Below are 15,650 nucleotides of genomic sequence, written 5' to 3'. Positions count from 1 at the left end.
GAAGAAGGGGAAGGCTTTTTGGGCCATGCGCGTGGGGGATACAAGTGTACACGGATTGTCCATAGTGATGATGAGGTATTGGGGGCCCGGGAATTGGAAGTCATAGAGGAGGTGCAGATGAACCAATAAATGTATTTGGATTTCCAAAAAGCAAGCAAGAAGCAACTGCACCAAAGGCAACTTCATAAGTGAGACCCCATGGTTTTAGGAATGGTATGTTATTGGGATGGATAGAGGATTGGCTATCTAATAGAAGACAGAAAGTTATGGTGAAGGTGGAGGGGTGGGGGGGGGGCAGTGCGTGGAGAGAGAACACAGTCAAGGTAAGCGGAGATAAGTTCGGTGGGGCAGGAGCAAGCAGAGACAATGGAACAGTCAGCTTTGTGGATTTTGGGAAGGAGATAGAAACAGGTGGTGCGGCATTGGGGAACAGTGAGGTTGGAGGCTGTGAATGGGATGTCACCTGAAATGATGAGGCTATGAATGGTTTGGGAGATGATGTTTTGGTGGCCAGGGGTGGGGTAATGATTGAGGAGGGCGGTAGGAAGAGGTATCGGAAAGTTGGCCTTGGCTATGTAAAGTTTGGCGCTATCTCGCTACAGTGCTCCCCGTTATTGGCGGTTTTGATGGTGAGGTTAGGGTTGGAGCAGAGGGCTGCATGTTCTGTGGGGGAGAGTGCTGGAGTGGTTGAGGCAATCTCGCGACAGCAGTTGGAGACGAAGAGGTCGAGGAAGGGTAGGAGGTCGTGGGGTGGTGTCCAGGAGGTGGGGATATGTTGGAGGCAGGAGAAAGGGTCTGTAGAGGATGGGTTAGACTCATGGTTAAAGAAATAGGTGCTGAGGCGGTAGAAAAAGTATTCGATACCCAAACACTCAAATCCATTCAAGGCACAGAACAAACCTTCCACATTAGACAGGGATTCATGTGTACATCTGTCAACTTGGTCTGCTGCTCTTGACGTGGCCTCCACTACATCAGCAAGACCAAGCGGAGGCTTGGAGACCATCGTGTAGAGCATCTGCACTCTGTTTGCGATGAATGACAACACCTGTCCATGAACCATTTTAACTCTCGCACCCCCTCCCACTCCCTGAATGACGTCCATCCTGGACCCTCTCCAGTGTCACAATGATGCAACCCACAAACTGGAGGAGCAACACCTTTATATTCTGCCTCAGGAGCCTCCAGCCCAATGGCCTAAACGTGGATTTCACCAGATTCAAAATCTCCCCACCCCTGGCCTCATCCCATGTCCAACCCTCCCTCTCACCCCTGCCTTGTTTGACCTAACACAACCTGTCTGTCTTCTGTCCCACCTATCTGGCCCTCCTATCCCACTGACCAATCTCCCCCCCACGACCTGCACTCACCTATCACCATCCCACTGACCTTGCCCAGCCCCACCACCTCTGTATTTATTTCTGAGCTCCCTTCCCCCTCCCTATTTCTGAAGAAGGGCCCCGACCCGAAATATCAACTTTCCTGCTCCTCAGATGCTTCTTGGCTGGCTGTGTTCCTCCAGCTCCACACTAGTCAGACCATATCTGGAATACTGTGAACAATTTTGATCTCCTTATCTAAAGAAAGATTGGAGACAGCCCAGAGATGTATCATGTGGTTCATTCTGGATATGGAGGATCTGTCTCGTGAGGAGAGGTAGAGTGGACTGTGCTTGTACTTATTGGAGTTTAGAAGAACGAAAGGTGTCTTTATTGAAACGTAAGATTTGTAGAGACTTGACAGGAAAGATGGAGAGATGTTTCCCTGTGTCGCAGAGACTAAGACCTGAGAGCATAAGCTGAGTAATGGGGGTCGTGCAGTTAAAATAAAGATGGGGAATCTTTTCTGTCTGAGGGTAGTGAATTTACAGAGTGCTAATGCGGCTGGGTCATTAAATATATTCAAGACAGTGATAAACAGAATTTTAATCAGTAAGGGAATTGAGAGTTGTGAAGAAAAGTCAGGAAAGTGGAATTAGCGATGTTCAGATCAACCATAAATTTCAGTGAATGTTAGCAGACTCACTGAGCTCAAATACTGCTCAGCTGCCATGTTTTATGGTCATGTTTTGAGGAAACATTGAATGGACTCTTCCTTGCTATCCTACGCTCTCAACTCTTCCCCCCCCCAAAAAAAAATCGGATTGATATAATTTGGAGAAGAGCAAAGAAAATCAGTCCCTGCCCAACAACTACCCATAACCAACACAAATAATGAGATTATCTAGTCTAGTCTCCAGTTGGTGTTTGTGGAATCCTGTATGTAAATCTGTTACTCCCTCTCCTTACATTGCTCTGCAGGAACTGCGCTGCTAGTTATGTTCCATGGTACTTCAGTTCCAAAGACGCAAAAGGCACATTATGATTGATAGGCCTTTTGTTGCAAATTATAGCAGTAGCCAGAATAGATTAATGAATAATTGTCCTGCTTAAGCTCTATCAAAGTGTAACTTGTGTTGCTTTATTTGCCACTATGACTAGCAACAACCTGTTTAATCACAGTTGGCAATTTGTACCGTGTTCCCTTCGATGGCCGTGATTGCATGTTTTCATTTCAAAGTTATCTGAATTTGTGTAGTTTGATATCAGTTTGCAAAATACTAATTTAGTCAGATTTCTGAGGTAATTTTTCTATCCCAGTTTACCTGCTACAATTGTACAATATTATGAAAGCTTGTTGCATGTTATTTTTTTTCTATAGAAACGCACGAACCTTTATTTGTCAGATTGTGTTCATCACTGACTTCTGTAATATCTAAGCACGGATCCTGCTGCTGCTTTGTGCTAACCATGGCTCCTCCACTGAGCACCCCTGCTCGTGCTGCATGAATTGATGTTCCCTTTCCAAGTTGAATTTCTTGCATGTCAGTCCTGCTGAGTACAAGATGAATAGCTTTGACTTGATGCCTAATGCAGATATGTAATCTCAGCGTTTAGCTCAGTAAATATGTTTCCTTGTGCTTCAACATAATTTCTTTCTCACTCAGGTTGTTGCATTGAATATTTTATTGTAACAAATAACATGTTACTTTCAGGAAATATTTTAAAACCAATACTTTTAGTTCAATCTTGGCATAACCAAGCTATCTAATTTATATCAGGTGTAGATATTTCTTCCTAGTCGTCCTTCTTTGTCTACAGTATGACTGATTTTATGTGCAACAATCCACAATCAAACTAGTTATCATTGTATATCTGTGACAGTTTTTATATACAAGTAATTTTTGTGAGCTTTGTTTTTCTATAGCTGTTGTTGCCTGACGCTGAAAAAAATGAAACGTAGAAAATATACCTTTTTATGCATTTATAGAATTTAATGTTAATCGATAGATTTGATTCTAACATTGTGATTATTTCAGTATTTCTCCAGAACTGATCGTGTATTAAAACATAAACGCATGTGCCATGAAAATAGAGATAAAAAACTGAAGTGTGCATTGAAGATGGACGAATTGGGAGGAGCGGAGGAACATCCAAGTATTTCCTTGCAACATAAAGATAACCCAGTACCACGGAAAAAGAAGCAAAAAGTAGGAGAAAAATCCAGGTCTTCTGTTCCTCTTACTGATAAGGAGTGCACTGTAGACAAATTAGACCAGAAAAAAGATGAAACTGAGAATGATTACTCATCACTGTATAACATTGCTTCAAAAGTGAAGGATGAATATATGGTGACTGAATATTCTGTTGAAATACCACATTCATCCAACACTGGTGACCCTTTAGAAAGTACAGCTGGAGAGATCCATCCACCAAAGTTGGTCATTAAGAAAGTCAGCAGTAAAAGAAGTCAGAAACTAGAGCTGGAACCAAGGCAGTCAATGTCTGCATTATCCACATATGAAGAAAATAAAGTTACTAAATATACGTATGAACTTATTGATAAACCAGGTCTGCTGGATTCTGAGGGAAACCATGACATTGATCAGGTGGATTCCTTACAGGAAGTTCCTAGTAAACCTGTGCATAGCAGTAACAATTATGACGATGCAATGCAGTTTCTAAAGAAGAAGCGCTATTTGCAAGCGGCAAATAACAATAGTAGAGAGTATGCCCTGAATGTAGGCCAGATAGCATCACAGCCATCTGTGACCCAGGCTGCTGTGGCTAGTGTCATTGATGAAAGCACAGCAGCATCTATGTTGGACTCTCAGTCATTAACTGTTGAAATAAAGAATAGTCATGACAAAAGTGGAATTCCTGATGAGGTACTGCAGACTCTTTTGGACCATTACACTCATAAGGCAAATGGACAGCATGAAATGACTTTTAGTGTGGCTGATACAGAGGTGGCATCAAGCATGTCAATAAACACTTCAGATGTTGCTGAGGTTGCCCAGACTGAGAGAGCCAGTGCAAGTTCCCAGTCAACATCTTCAGACAAAGCCAGTATGCTTCATGAATATTCAAAGTTTCTCCAGCAAGCTTTGGAAAGAACAAGTCAAAATGATGCCTATTTACCCAGTCAGACCCTTACTTTTGGAACTGACAGTCCTACCCTTGCAAGTCAACCATTGTTTTCTTCCATGGCCTCAATGACAATGCAACGTGGTTTTAGGTCAAGCATGAATTCACCATTGCGAACATCATCTGATAAGTCTCACTATGGCTTAATGGTTGGCGAGTCCCAGCACTCCTTTTCTTTCTCAAGCGAGGAGACAAATCATAGTTCTGTCTCAGCACAAGAATTCTTGGATCAGATGACATCTCAGAAGAAGGTTGAAGCTCAGCCTGTCCATCAGGCCTATCAAATAGGCACATTTGAACAGACATTCAGAGCTCAGTACCAGAATGTAAGGGCTGGTGTGCCTCCCCCATACAGTGCTGCCAATGGACAAGTAAACTTGAGAGTGCGTGGGGGTAGTGCAGAGTTTTCAGAATTTCCCTTGGTTAGTGTGCCAGAAGGAAGAGCTCAAATGACTGCTTCACCAGATGCTGCAGCTAGTCAGGCCTTTGGATAGTAGGAAACTGTAATCTTTGTAATGTAACTGAGGCTAGCACTTCAAAATGACAATTCTTGTATTATGCGCTGCTCTGTATAGGATGGGGTGCTGAATAATCAGTAGTTGAGGCAGTTTTGATTCAGTTTAATACAATTTTACAGAAACATCATAAACTAGGCCTTTCATATGTCAAAACACCATTGCGCTCCACTGTGACACTGTTAAAAACATACTTTCTTTCTATATGTCAGCCATGCATAGCATGCCCTAGGTTATTGTCTTGTGGCAGGGGTAACTGTTGTTTAATACTGATGCTATTGCTTTGCCTCACCTTATGATATGCCCCAAGTATTTTGGCACTTTCTAAAGGGAAAGAAAAAATCCATCACTTCTATTTGAAGGATGTAACCAAACTAATACATTGGTTTATTTGGATTTTCTTTAAATTTATGCACTTTTTTCACCTCTGATTTACTAAGTTCATAAACAAAAACTAACCAATTTGTTTGTTTATACGTCGAAGAATACTTTAAAGAGAAATTGGAACATAATTTTTATCTAACTTGCATCTTCTTTTCCTGTGAGGAAGCCCACAGAATTGACGAGTGGGAGTAAAATGGTATTCCACAGGTATCCACTGAACATTCTATTTATACCATGAATTTAAAAAAGAAATTTTATTTATTTTAGAAATGAAAAGTGGGAATTTATGTCAGTGAGGACTGTTTTAAGCACAAAGGGTGCTTTAAAACTTATCTAGACATGAGATGCTGATTTCAACTCTTCAAGATGTTGGGCTGCCTTATTAAGAATAAATAGTTTATATCCCTATTTTTGTATGCTTAGTGTATAAAACCATTTTATGTTCCCTTGTAGAAAATATACCTGTTAATTTATATTGCAATATCTCTCCCTTATCTGTAAAATACCTTTGCACAGCAATGTTTCAGAATTATATATAAAACTTATCTGTCATCTTACAAAATATGTTACCGATTTATTAAATGTTCTGTAAATGTGATTTTGTACCTTGTGGCATGATAAGTTTTAACGAGTGAATTAACTATTGAAGATTTTAATTTCCTATTCAATTGCATGATACAAATATTGTGTAACAAATTTTCTACAATTGAGTCAGATGATTAGGAATCTTCCTTGCATATTATTACGTTTTCTTCTAATTTGGAGAAATACTACAGCCAGCATATTGGTTTAGAGTCGGCAATTTATTCAGTGGTTTTGGGGCAAAACCTCTTCAAATTGAGATTGACAGCATTGGTCAAAATTTTTGCAGTTTGTATGGTTTGGATATGTTATTGATCAGTGCAACCCTCAAGTTCCATGACTTAGTTTAAGAATGTTTCAACCAAAGATGTAAATGTTATATTTTTTATATTTATATCGTCTTTGTAGCGTTTGAAACATTCTGATATTTACTGGTGACAAGGGGAGGAAGGAGAGGGAATTATGGTAAATGATGTCTAGAGGAACTCTTGAATACCGTTATAGCCTTTTTCAAATTTATAAATGTCTGATATAACTACAGTGAATGCACTTCAAGTTAATACATTGGACATGCAGCGCTTTGCGATATCTAATGTGGTACTATAAAAATACAAATTCTTTATGCCCATGTGGAGTCTAATTGAGACTAAAGCATTGTGTGTATGCAGTAATTATAGGTGCGTTATGTGTAGTGATACATTTCGGAAGAGTTCATGTCTGTGTCTGCTGTCCACCTACATCATCATTTTTTCCAAACGGTAGTTTTGTAATCTGTCTGTGGGAAACCACCGAGCAAATATTGATAACCCAATTATCTTTTTTCCAACTTTCAGCAATGTCAGCTTCCCAAAGAAATATTCTGCTATTAGCAAAGCAAAACACTTCTTCTCTTTTACAGTGGATATATGAAATTCTAGTGTGTTAGTAAACAAATATGGAACACAGAATCCTCCACACTGCACTGTGCTTGTCACATTTCATGCAAGGCCAAGAGAAATGCTGTCTCTGGTCCATGAGAATTTTCGGAATAAAAATAGAAAGTACTGGAAACAGCAGATCTGACAGCATCTGTGTAGAGAGTAACATTTCAGGTCTCTGAGTTTTCATCAGACATGAAATACTAACTCTTCTCTCTCTACACATAATGTCAGATCGGATGTGAGTTTCTAACTTTTTTTAAAATTTCAGATTTACAGCATCTGTGGTAATTTTATTTTATGTCTTTGAGTTCGCAGAGCCCAGATTTAAAGCCTGTTTTATAATTGAGCTAGTTACATGTGGTAGGTTTTCACTGAATGGACCAAATGTAAAGGATGTCTCAGTTGAGATTTTGGGATAAATTATAACTGGTCTACATTAAGCAGTCACATTTACTTTGTAATTATATGTTTTTAAGAAATCAACCTTGCAATTTACATCAATGTGGGTATCCAATACTATTATTTAAAAACAAATGAGGCAACTGCAGTATTGTCATAATAAAATGTTGTACTGCTACAGTTAAGGTACAGTGACCCAGCACAGTTTTAAGTGCTGTGTATATTTTATTGCCCTCAAACTTAATCTTGCACTGAACACTGATGTTTCAAATCAGTACAGTAAGTTATTTTTAAATTCTACCTATATTGGTGATAACTGAAAAAGCAGTAAGTCTCAATAATTTCACATTTGTGATTTTTGCCCTCTAAAAGAGTCTAAAATCACCATGTCTGATCAGTTCCCCTGCTTTTATTCTAGCTTGTAGCATACGCAATAAAAATGCATTGCTCTCTTTATTACAGAATTAGTAACATGTACAACGTACTTTCAAATCCCTACACTTTCAAAATGCTTTAGAACATGTGACAGAATGTACAGCAAAATGATTTTCAAACTGCAATTCAAAACCTTGTTTCAGCTTTATAGTATTCACAAGTTTTTAAATAATTATATCCATTTAAGTATCTTTGAATAGAGCTTCCAATGTGTTGAGTATACAGCAGTTGATATAGTGATCTGTACTGGTTCATGGCCTGGGTACTTTTTAAGTGTAGAATTGATTCTTCATTGATTACAAATATGGTTTCATTCAGTCTTCAGTTGTATGGCTGTTTTTATTGAAACAAATGCATTCCGAGAATGAAAAGTTATATGTATCGGTGCAGGATTTTTGAAAGCATTTTAATGTGCAAATTATTTTGTTTTCATTTATAACCCAGTATTTTAGCATGAATTGTTCAGATTTTGGATGGGGAGGGGGACAATGAGCAAACCTGACAAAGTAATTTTTTGTAACCATAAGATCAAAAGTCAGTTAAACTGAAACAATGTTTAAGGGAAGTGCCCTTCCTGTAGAATTACTGAGACAATTTATTTTTCTGTTGAAGTTGGGGGTGAAATGGAAGGGAATATTAAATTATGGAAGAGGGTAAATTGAAATTCTTTTTGGTATTCTGGTATAGTGAAAATTCTAAAAGTACAACCCAAATTTATAGCTCTATTTTGTCTAAAGCTTAGTTTATGTATATAATCAGACTACAGCTGCCCGCTACTTTCCCATCTGTGATGGTGGCGAGAGATTGACACTGCATATCTATACAGAGCAGCAAAATGGATAACCATTAACATAGGTAAAACCGCATCAAATTTATAATAGCTGTTGCATAGACTTTGTTATATGCTAGCCATTTATACAGAGGTGGACTTGCCAAGTGATACTTTATTCTGGTCTCTTTTAGTACACTGGTCATTTTTATACGTAAGCTTGCTTTTCTATTCATGTAGAAGTGTTAACTAGAGAGATCAATTTTGTAGTATACTGTAAAAGTTAAATTTGTTACAAATTCTGTTGGGCACAGCCTATGTACAAAAATATTTACTTTATCTTGTTCATTTGTTCACTACTCCACAATCAAGTTGAACGGGAGATTTTGTGTTTGTGTCAGCAAATCTGTCAGGCTTTTGTTCGCCCCGCATAAAACTTGTTCATTTAACTTCAGTATCTTAACATTCAGGGTTTAAATTCTGGTGTGCAAATATTTGGGAAATGGATTTATCAGTAGAACATACTGATACAGCAAGGTTGATTAGCAATGTGTGATCAAATATTGTGTAGATATGTAATAAAGCAAAATCTTACAATATGCTTTAAACAGTTATCAAATGATATACAGTACTTTCTAAACTGTGTATTAGAGAAATTGAAAGTATCACATTTTTGTCTTTAAGAGTCTTTTTAATGCATAGTTATAAATAAATGTTCAGAAACAAGTTATTGTCGGTCTTTTTTTCATTAAAAAAATGATAGAGTGATGACATTTGAGGATGGGGAATGCACCACATCTTGAAGAATTCTGTATGCAAGGAAATATTTGTTAATGTAATATGTGTTTGAAATCCACTTGTTCTCATCTGTCTCCACATCTGTGACATTTTTATCACTTTTGAAAATCTTTCTCCTGAATGATGTTTCCTTTAAATAGAAATCAAGACATATCATCTTTGTCAAATTTGCAAAAAAAATCATAGAATTAGTATCAAAGCATTGTGAATTTACATGATCATTGGGTGTATTTTTTTTATTGGTGGTGCCCTTTTTGGGAATATCAGTTTGTAATTTTACTGACCATATTCTGCATGGAAATAACATTTTTTTCCCAAAATTCAAGCATTTTTCAGGAAATGAAGTCGTGAATATGGAGATATTTTTATACAATTTTCCATTTTATAACCTTTCAAAACAAAAAGTGCTCCTGTCGTACAATGGATTAGGGCACTGACCTGTCACCTTGGTTTATAGTGACACTGAAATAGAAAGAAAATCTCCTGCTCGAAATAAGTATATGACAGTCGTTTGGATTTGCCTGAACCAAAATGTAATTGGGAGGATCATGTTGAAAAGTGATAGCGTTGGTTGTGTGCCAGGTGGAAGAGGTTGGTGTGTTTTGGGATTAAGGGAAGAAAAGCTTTATTTGGTTTTGACTGAGTGGTGTCCCACAGGGCTCTGTTCTTGGGCCTCTGCTCTTTGTAGTTCTTATAAATGACTTGGATGAGGAGGTTGAGGGGTGGGTTAGTATGTTTGCTGATGACACAAAGGTTGGAGGTGCCGTTGATAGTATCGAGGGCTGTTGCAGGCTTCAGCGAGACATTGACAGAATGCAGAGCTGGGCTGAGAAATGGCAGATGGAGTTCAACCTGGATAAATGCGAAGTGATGCATTTTGGAAGGTCGAACTTAAATGCTGAATATAGGATTAAAGGCAGGATTCTCGGCAGTGTGGAGGAACAGCGGGATCTTGGTGTTCAAGTGCATAGCTCCCTCAAAGTTGCCACCCAGGTGGATAAGGTTGTTCAGAAAGCATTTGGTGTTTTGGCTTTCATTAACAGGGGGATCGAGTTTAAGAGCTGCGAGGTTATGCTGCAGCTGTACAAAACCCTGGTGAGACCACAATTGGAATATTGTGTCCAGTTCTGGTCACCCTATTATAGGAAAGATGTGGAAGCTTTGGAGAGGATGCAAAGGAGGTTTACTAGGATGCTGCTTGGACTGGAGGGCTTGTCTTACGACGAGGGATTGACTGAGCTCAGACTTTTCTCTCCGGAGAGAAGGAGGAAGAGAGGTGACCTGATCGAAGTGTACAAGGTAATGAGAGGCATTGATAGAGTCCATAGCCAGAGACTTTTCCCCAGGGCAGGATTGACTGCCACCGGGGGGTCGTAGTTTTAAGGTGTTCGGAGGAAGGTGTAGAGGAGATGTCAGAGGGAGGTTCTTCACCCAGAGAGTTGTGACCGCATGGAATAGTTTACCAGTGGTCGTCGTGGAAGCAGAGTCATTAGTGACATTTAAGCGACTGCTGGACGTGCACATGGACAGCAGTGAATTGAGGGGAATGTAGGTTAGGTTATTTTTGGATTAGGATTATTCCACGGTACAACATCATGGGCCGAAGGGCCTGTACTGTGCTGTACTTTTCTATGTTCTATGACTCACCTACGTGGATTCCACGGAAATTTCATCCTCCATGTTTCCAATCCACCCAGAATCGCAGGTATCACAATGATGTACAGTGTTAAATAAATACCAAAAGAAATGCGGACGCTATAAGTCAAGAACAAAAATAAAGTTGCTGGAAAAGCTCAGCAGGTCGTTTCGGGTCCGGTGACCCTTCCCAAGAACTCGTTTTTTGAAAGAAGAGAAAAATTATTTCAAGCTTGACGGCCGGCAGTCTCCATGGTAGCTCGAACAGTTTCAGAACTGAATTCTGAGGAAGCATCACCGGACCCGAAACGTAAAGTCTGTTTTCTCCTTCACGGATGCTGCCAGACCTGCTGAACTTTTCCAGCAACTTTTGTTTTTGTTCCTGGTGTACAGTGCTCCTCAGACAGCTGTGCGAACTAAATCCTGAGATCCACACTGGGTACTATGCGCTTCAGGCTATCTTAAAACTGTCTCCTCCCCACACTTCAACACACCGAGTTCCACTGCATTCTTTGGCTCCGTCAACGTTTTAAAGAGAAACTGTTTTTCTTCCATTTCAGAAATTAAGGAATTCAAGCTGCAACAACTCGCGGCCCTTTGGAATCTTCCTCCCCTTTCTCCCTGACTCTGTCCCTTCCTCTAACCCAACCCCTTATCGAGTATTTTCCATACCTGCCCCCACTTAATGCTGAACGATTTATATTCAGCAAAGGGACTCAGTCTGCCCCCTTATGCCTCTAGCTCAATGAACCTTGGGCAGGACATGAAACATCGAATTCCTTTTCCGTTAGTTGTGCTCGGCAACCTGGGATGCGGCTTCAGTGCTTTCGTCTTTTACATTAGACAGGCTTTGCCCCACCTGAAGATCAGCCTAGTTGCAAGGCCAGTTTAACTAGAAGGTGTCGTAACATCAAACTGACAGCTACTTCCTCGTGCATATTTCTAAGAACAGTGGCGACTTACAAATCAATTGGGGGAACTAGGTTTAAATGCAATTAAAACGCGAGGGCCGTGTCTTCAACTAGTCGAATGTGGAGGAGAAACGAAGAACTTCTAGACATTTGTATCATTTCCTTTCTCTTGGATTTATAGTCAATGTTACGCGTGAAGTCAGAGCTGCTTTGTTTCAAACTGTTAACACGGTGGTGAAAGAGACGGTATCGGGAAATGCTGATTACCAATCCCCAAAGTGCGCAAAATACCCGAACTGAATTCATTAAAACCAGTGCTCTTAATACCACAGGTTACCTCCAGTGAGTTCACCACTGAGTCAGTGTCGGGGCTGCCTGAAACTGTGTTTGCAGCTTCGTACATGCTGTTCTCTATCCGAAACCTTTCTAGCTACCATGGAGATTGCCGGCCGTGAAGCTTAAAGTATTTGTTTCCTCTTTATTTTAAGAAAAAGATGACTTGCAGTTATCAATCAGTGACCCCATCTGTGACCAGGTTCTTGGTAATTAATACGTGGCAGTTAGCGGAGGATCAGTGAGAGGCTGCCCTGGCAAATGATGCGCTTCAGGGGCTGTTGATCCCCTTCCTGTGCCCTAAACTCTCAGGAACCTGTCTCCTTTCCGTTCGGCCTCTTGAAGCGTCCGCTGGCTTTTTCCAGCCGATTGACCTCAACGCCGGCGTTCAGGGGGCGCTATAATTTCGCGCCCAAACAAGAAGAAAACAAATACAGAACCCCGTATTTATTTCTGCAGCTCTCACTTTAGAATTTAAAGCACTCGGTCGAAATTGAACTTCACGTCAAGGGGAAGGCAGGCGACGAACGCTGGGTGAAAAGAAGGGGAGAGTTCTGAAAGTTTAGGGCCAGTGCAGTCGGCCGTCTCGGTGGGGTAAGTGAGGTAAGTGAAAGCCAACTTTGCATATATGCCACCAACTTTGCATATATGTCACCAACCTTCCCTTTTTCCTATGGGAACGCTTCGAATTGTGTGTTTGCTAAGGGAGTGAGAAAAGGTGTTACCCGGATCCGGATGCAGAAAGTTTTTTTTTGTAATTTGCTGGCACTCTGGGCTGCAGTTAATGCCAGCCAAGTCATGCTCCAGAATTTCACTGAGTTTATCACAGAACCTGTAAACCTCGAACAGATTCGATTGGCAGCGAAACGTCGAAAGGACACCACCTTCCCTAAAACATTACGAAGGTACCGGGAGTTTTATTTGCTGGAGGGAGGAAAAAATGTGTGCAGTTTTGTTTTGTCAGTATGTGTTGTACTGAAATCTATATCGGGCAATTCTCTACCTCGAAAGAGATCATATTTGCGAAACGTAATTTTGAAGACAACAGAGCTTTAAATTACATTTCTCGGCGCACTTCCTGATTTCTGGCATGCTTCGTGTTTTTGTGTCTTATAAGGAACTTGGTGCAGACTGTTGAAAAGGGAGGGAATAATCCAAAAATTACTTGGGTAGAATAATGTAAAACTAAGTATTATTTACCAAACTAAATCAAGATTTCAGATAATATCCAAATGCATTAAGTTTATAAATAACTGACTTCTGAAGTGACATCGCTAAGCTAGTGAGAAATACTTTTCAAAAACGTGTGTATAGAGTGAAAATAAAGATTATATTTAATTTGGGACATTTTTCTTTCTATAGCAACTTGCATTACTAAAAGCCACAACATTTAATTCTGTGGATGAGTTTAAAAGCAGTAATTCAACCTAGGGCTCTGTTGTCACAAGCTGATTCATCTTTGTTCCAGCAGGTTGATGTAATTTAAACTGCTAAATTCAAGTGCCACTTATAATCAATAATTAATATTTCTTTCATGCGCTGTCTTCTGTTCTCCTCCACTCCTAACCCCCTGGCAGTCCAGTTGCATTTTGTTAGTTGACCTGACTCATTGTGCATTTCTTTCTGCTTGCATCCTGACTGCAATTTTCAAATCAACCTGCCTGTCTTCCACTATTTCTGTTTCACCCTTCTGCAATCTCATGGTTCAAGTTCTGGAGCACTGTCCTTGCCAGCCTCCCAGCACCATCACAAACTTGATTCTTAAATGGTAATTCATTGAGTATGCCCAGATCTGCACATCTGTAGCTGTAAATTCCCCTAGTCCCCCTGATCCCAATGCATTTCCAAGTCTCTGTCATTGGAGCATAGGAACAGAAGTAGATTATTCACCCCTTCAAGCTTGTTTCACCATTCATTGTGATCATGATTCATTTGTGGCCTAATAATATATCTGTGGGAGGGTCAATAACTCTGATTTCTCTCAATAAATGCTGCCAGACCTGCTGAGCTTTTCCTGCAGTTTCTGATTTACAGCAACAGCAGTTCTTTCAAATTTTGTATTCATATGCCTGCCTTTGGTTTGTATCTCTCACTACCTTGGCTTTTTAAAAACAAGGTCTGGCCCTAAGTTTTAACATGTCCTCTAGTTCTCAAATCTCCAGTCTGTGAAAATAGTTTGTCTACCGTGTCTTTTCTTGTTAATGTCTTGAGGACTTTGACCCAATCATCCTTAACCTTCTGAGGGGCAGAGGAAACAGGCCTTATTTCTATAATCTCACCTCGTATAACTTAACTCTGCTCTGTTCTTCAAACCCATGCACAGCCTCTCTGCATTAAGCCTCTACATATATACATCTGCTTTTCTGACCTTCTGGCTTGCTCTCTATTAGTTTCTTTTTATAGTTGGTGACAGAACTTTAGATATTAAATCTTTAAGCACTGGAATGAACCAAAGTTCTTTTCATTACTACAAATGTCTCCTGATTTTCATTTTGAAAATAACTATTTGCTCATACTTTCAATAATTTCCCTAATTTTATTTTTGTTTTTCTCATTTCCTAATGGAAAGGTGCTGCGCAATCGTCTAATTTTTTTTTAAAAATGCCGTCCGCTTCTAAATGGAACAAAAGATTCAGCTGCAGAACCTTCATAATTACAATATGAAGCAACAGCACACTGGAATATAGAATACTAACAGGGTAAGTTTTATTCAAGTCGTGCATTTCTCTCCTTGGTTGTAATATGCCTGTGATGTTCTTGAATTATCTGCAGTTTGCTCCTTTCAAATGGAGAATTGCTAGTGACATTTGCAAGCAGCAGCCCTAATCAAAAATTTGGAACAGTAACAGCAAAGCTGAAATATTCTCAAATTGAAATGTAAAAATGTGCTTTTTTTAATGGAGACTTTGAAACCATGTAAAGCAACTTTGGAAGAGTTGCATTTTTTAATGTTTTTACCAATCTGTATTTAAAACTAAGCTGTTTTCTGTTAAATTTGTTCATAAGCAAATTGCTAATTGCATTCAATTCCCTAGGGCAGGCGATGATGTAGTGGTATTGTCACTGGACTGTTAATCCAGAGACCTAGGTTCAAATTTCGCCAGGTAGATGGTGGAATTTGAATTCAATAAAGATCTGGAATTAAGAGTCTAATGATGACCGTGAATCCATTGCTGATTGTTGGAAAAACCCATTAGGTACATTAATGCCCTTCACCTTCGGGGAGGGAAACTGTGATCCCTACGTGATCTGACCTACATGTGTCTCCTGACCCACAGCAATGTGGTTAACTCTTAACTATCCTCTGGGCAATTAGGGATGGGCAATAAATGCTGCCTGGCCAGCGACGCTGCTATCCCGCAAACAAATTAAAAACAAAATTCCTGCGTATGTCCTGGTTGCCTGTTAACCACGTTCCCGAGGAGAGAGGGATCAGTTCTTTATACCCTTTTTCTGAAGAAGGGTCTAGGCCCGAAATGTCAGCCTTCCTGCACCTCTGATGC

General features: G+C 39.8%; 2 protein-coding genes across 10 annotated transcripts in view; both read left to right on the top strand.

Annotated features, from left to right (window-relative positions):
* znf148 (zinc finger protein 148) overlaps positions 1-9,188 on the top strand; it is a 64,135-nt gene extending 54,947 nt beyond the window's left edge. For all 3 annotated transcript variants that reach the window (XM_048534337.2, XM_048534335.2, XM_048534336.2), the window contains one exon: positions 3,359-9,188. In XM_048534337.2, the coding sequence (XP_048390294.1) occupies positions 3,359-4,960 (1,602 nt within the window). In that variant the 3' untranslated portion in view covers positions 4,961-9,188. The remainder of the gene's footprint in view (positions 1-3,358) is intronic.
* A 2,573-nt stretch (positions 9,189-11,761) lies between these two features.
* The window catches only part of slc12a8 (solute carrier family 12 member 8), a 155,079-nt gene continuing 151,190 nt past the window's right edge, over positions 11,762-15,650 (top strand). For 6 of the 7 annotated variants that reach the window (XM_048534977.2, XM_059647375.1, XM_059647376.1 and 3 more), the window contains exons 1-2: positions 12,922-13,052; positions 14,717-14,846. The gene's annotated coding sequence lies outside the window, so the exon portion shown is untranslated. Of the gene's footprint in view, positions 12,751-12,921; positions 13,053-14,716; positions 14,847-15,650 lie in introns of those variants that run through there. The other variant, XM_059647374.1, reaches the window with a different exon arrangement.

The sequence above is a fragment of the Stegostoma tigrinum genome, chromosome 7 (genome assembly GCF_030684315.1).
Source record: "Stegostoma tigrinum isolate sSteTig4 chromosome 7, sSteTig4.hap1, whole genome shotgun sequence".
NCBI classification, from domain to species: Eukaryota; Metazoa; Chordata; class Chondrichthyes; order Orectolobiformes; family Stegostomatidae; genus Stegostoma; species Stegostoma tigrinum.
Note: the sequence above shows the minus strand (reverse complement) of the source record. Positions and strands in the feature narration are given on the sequence as shown.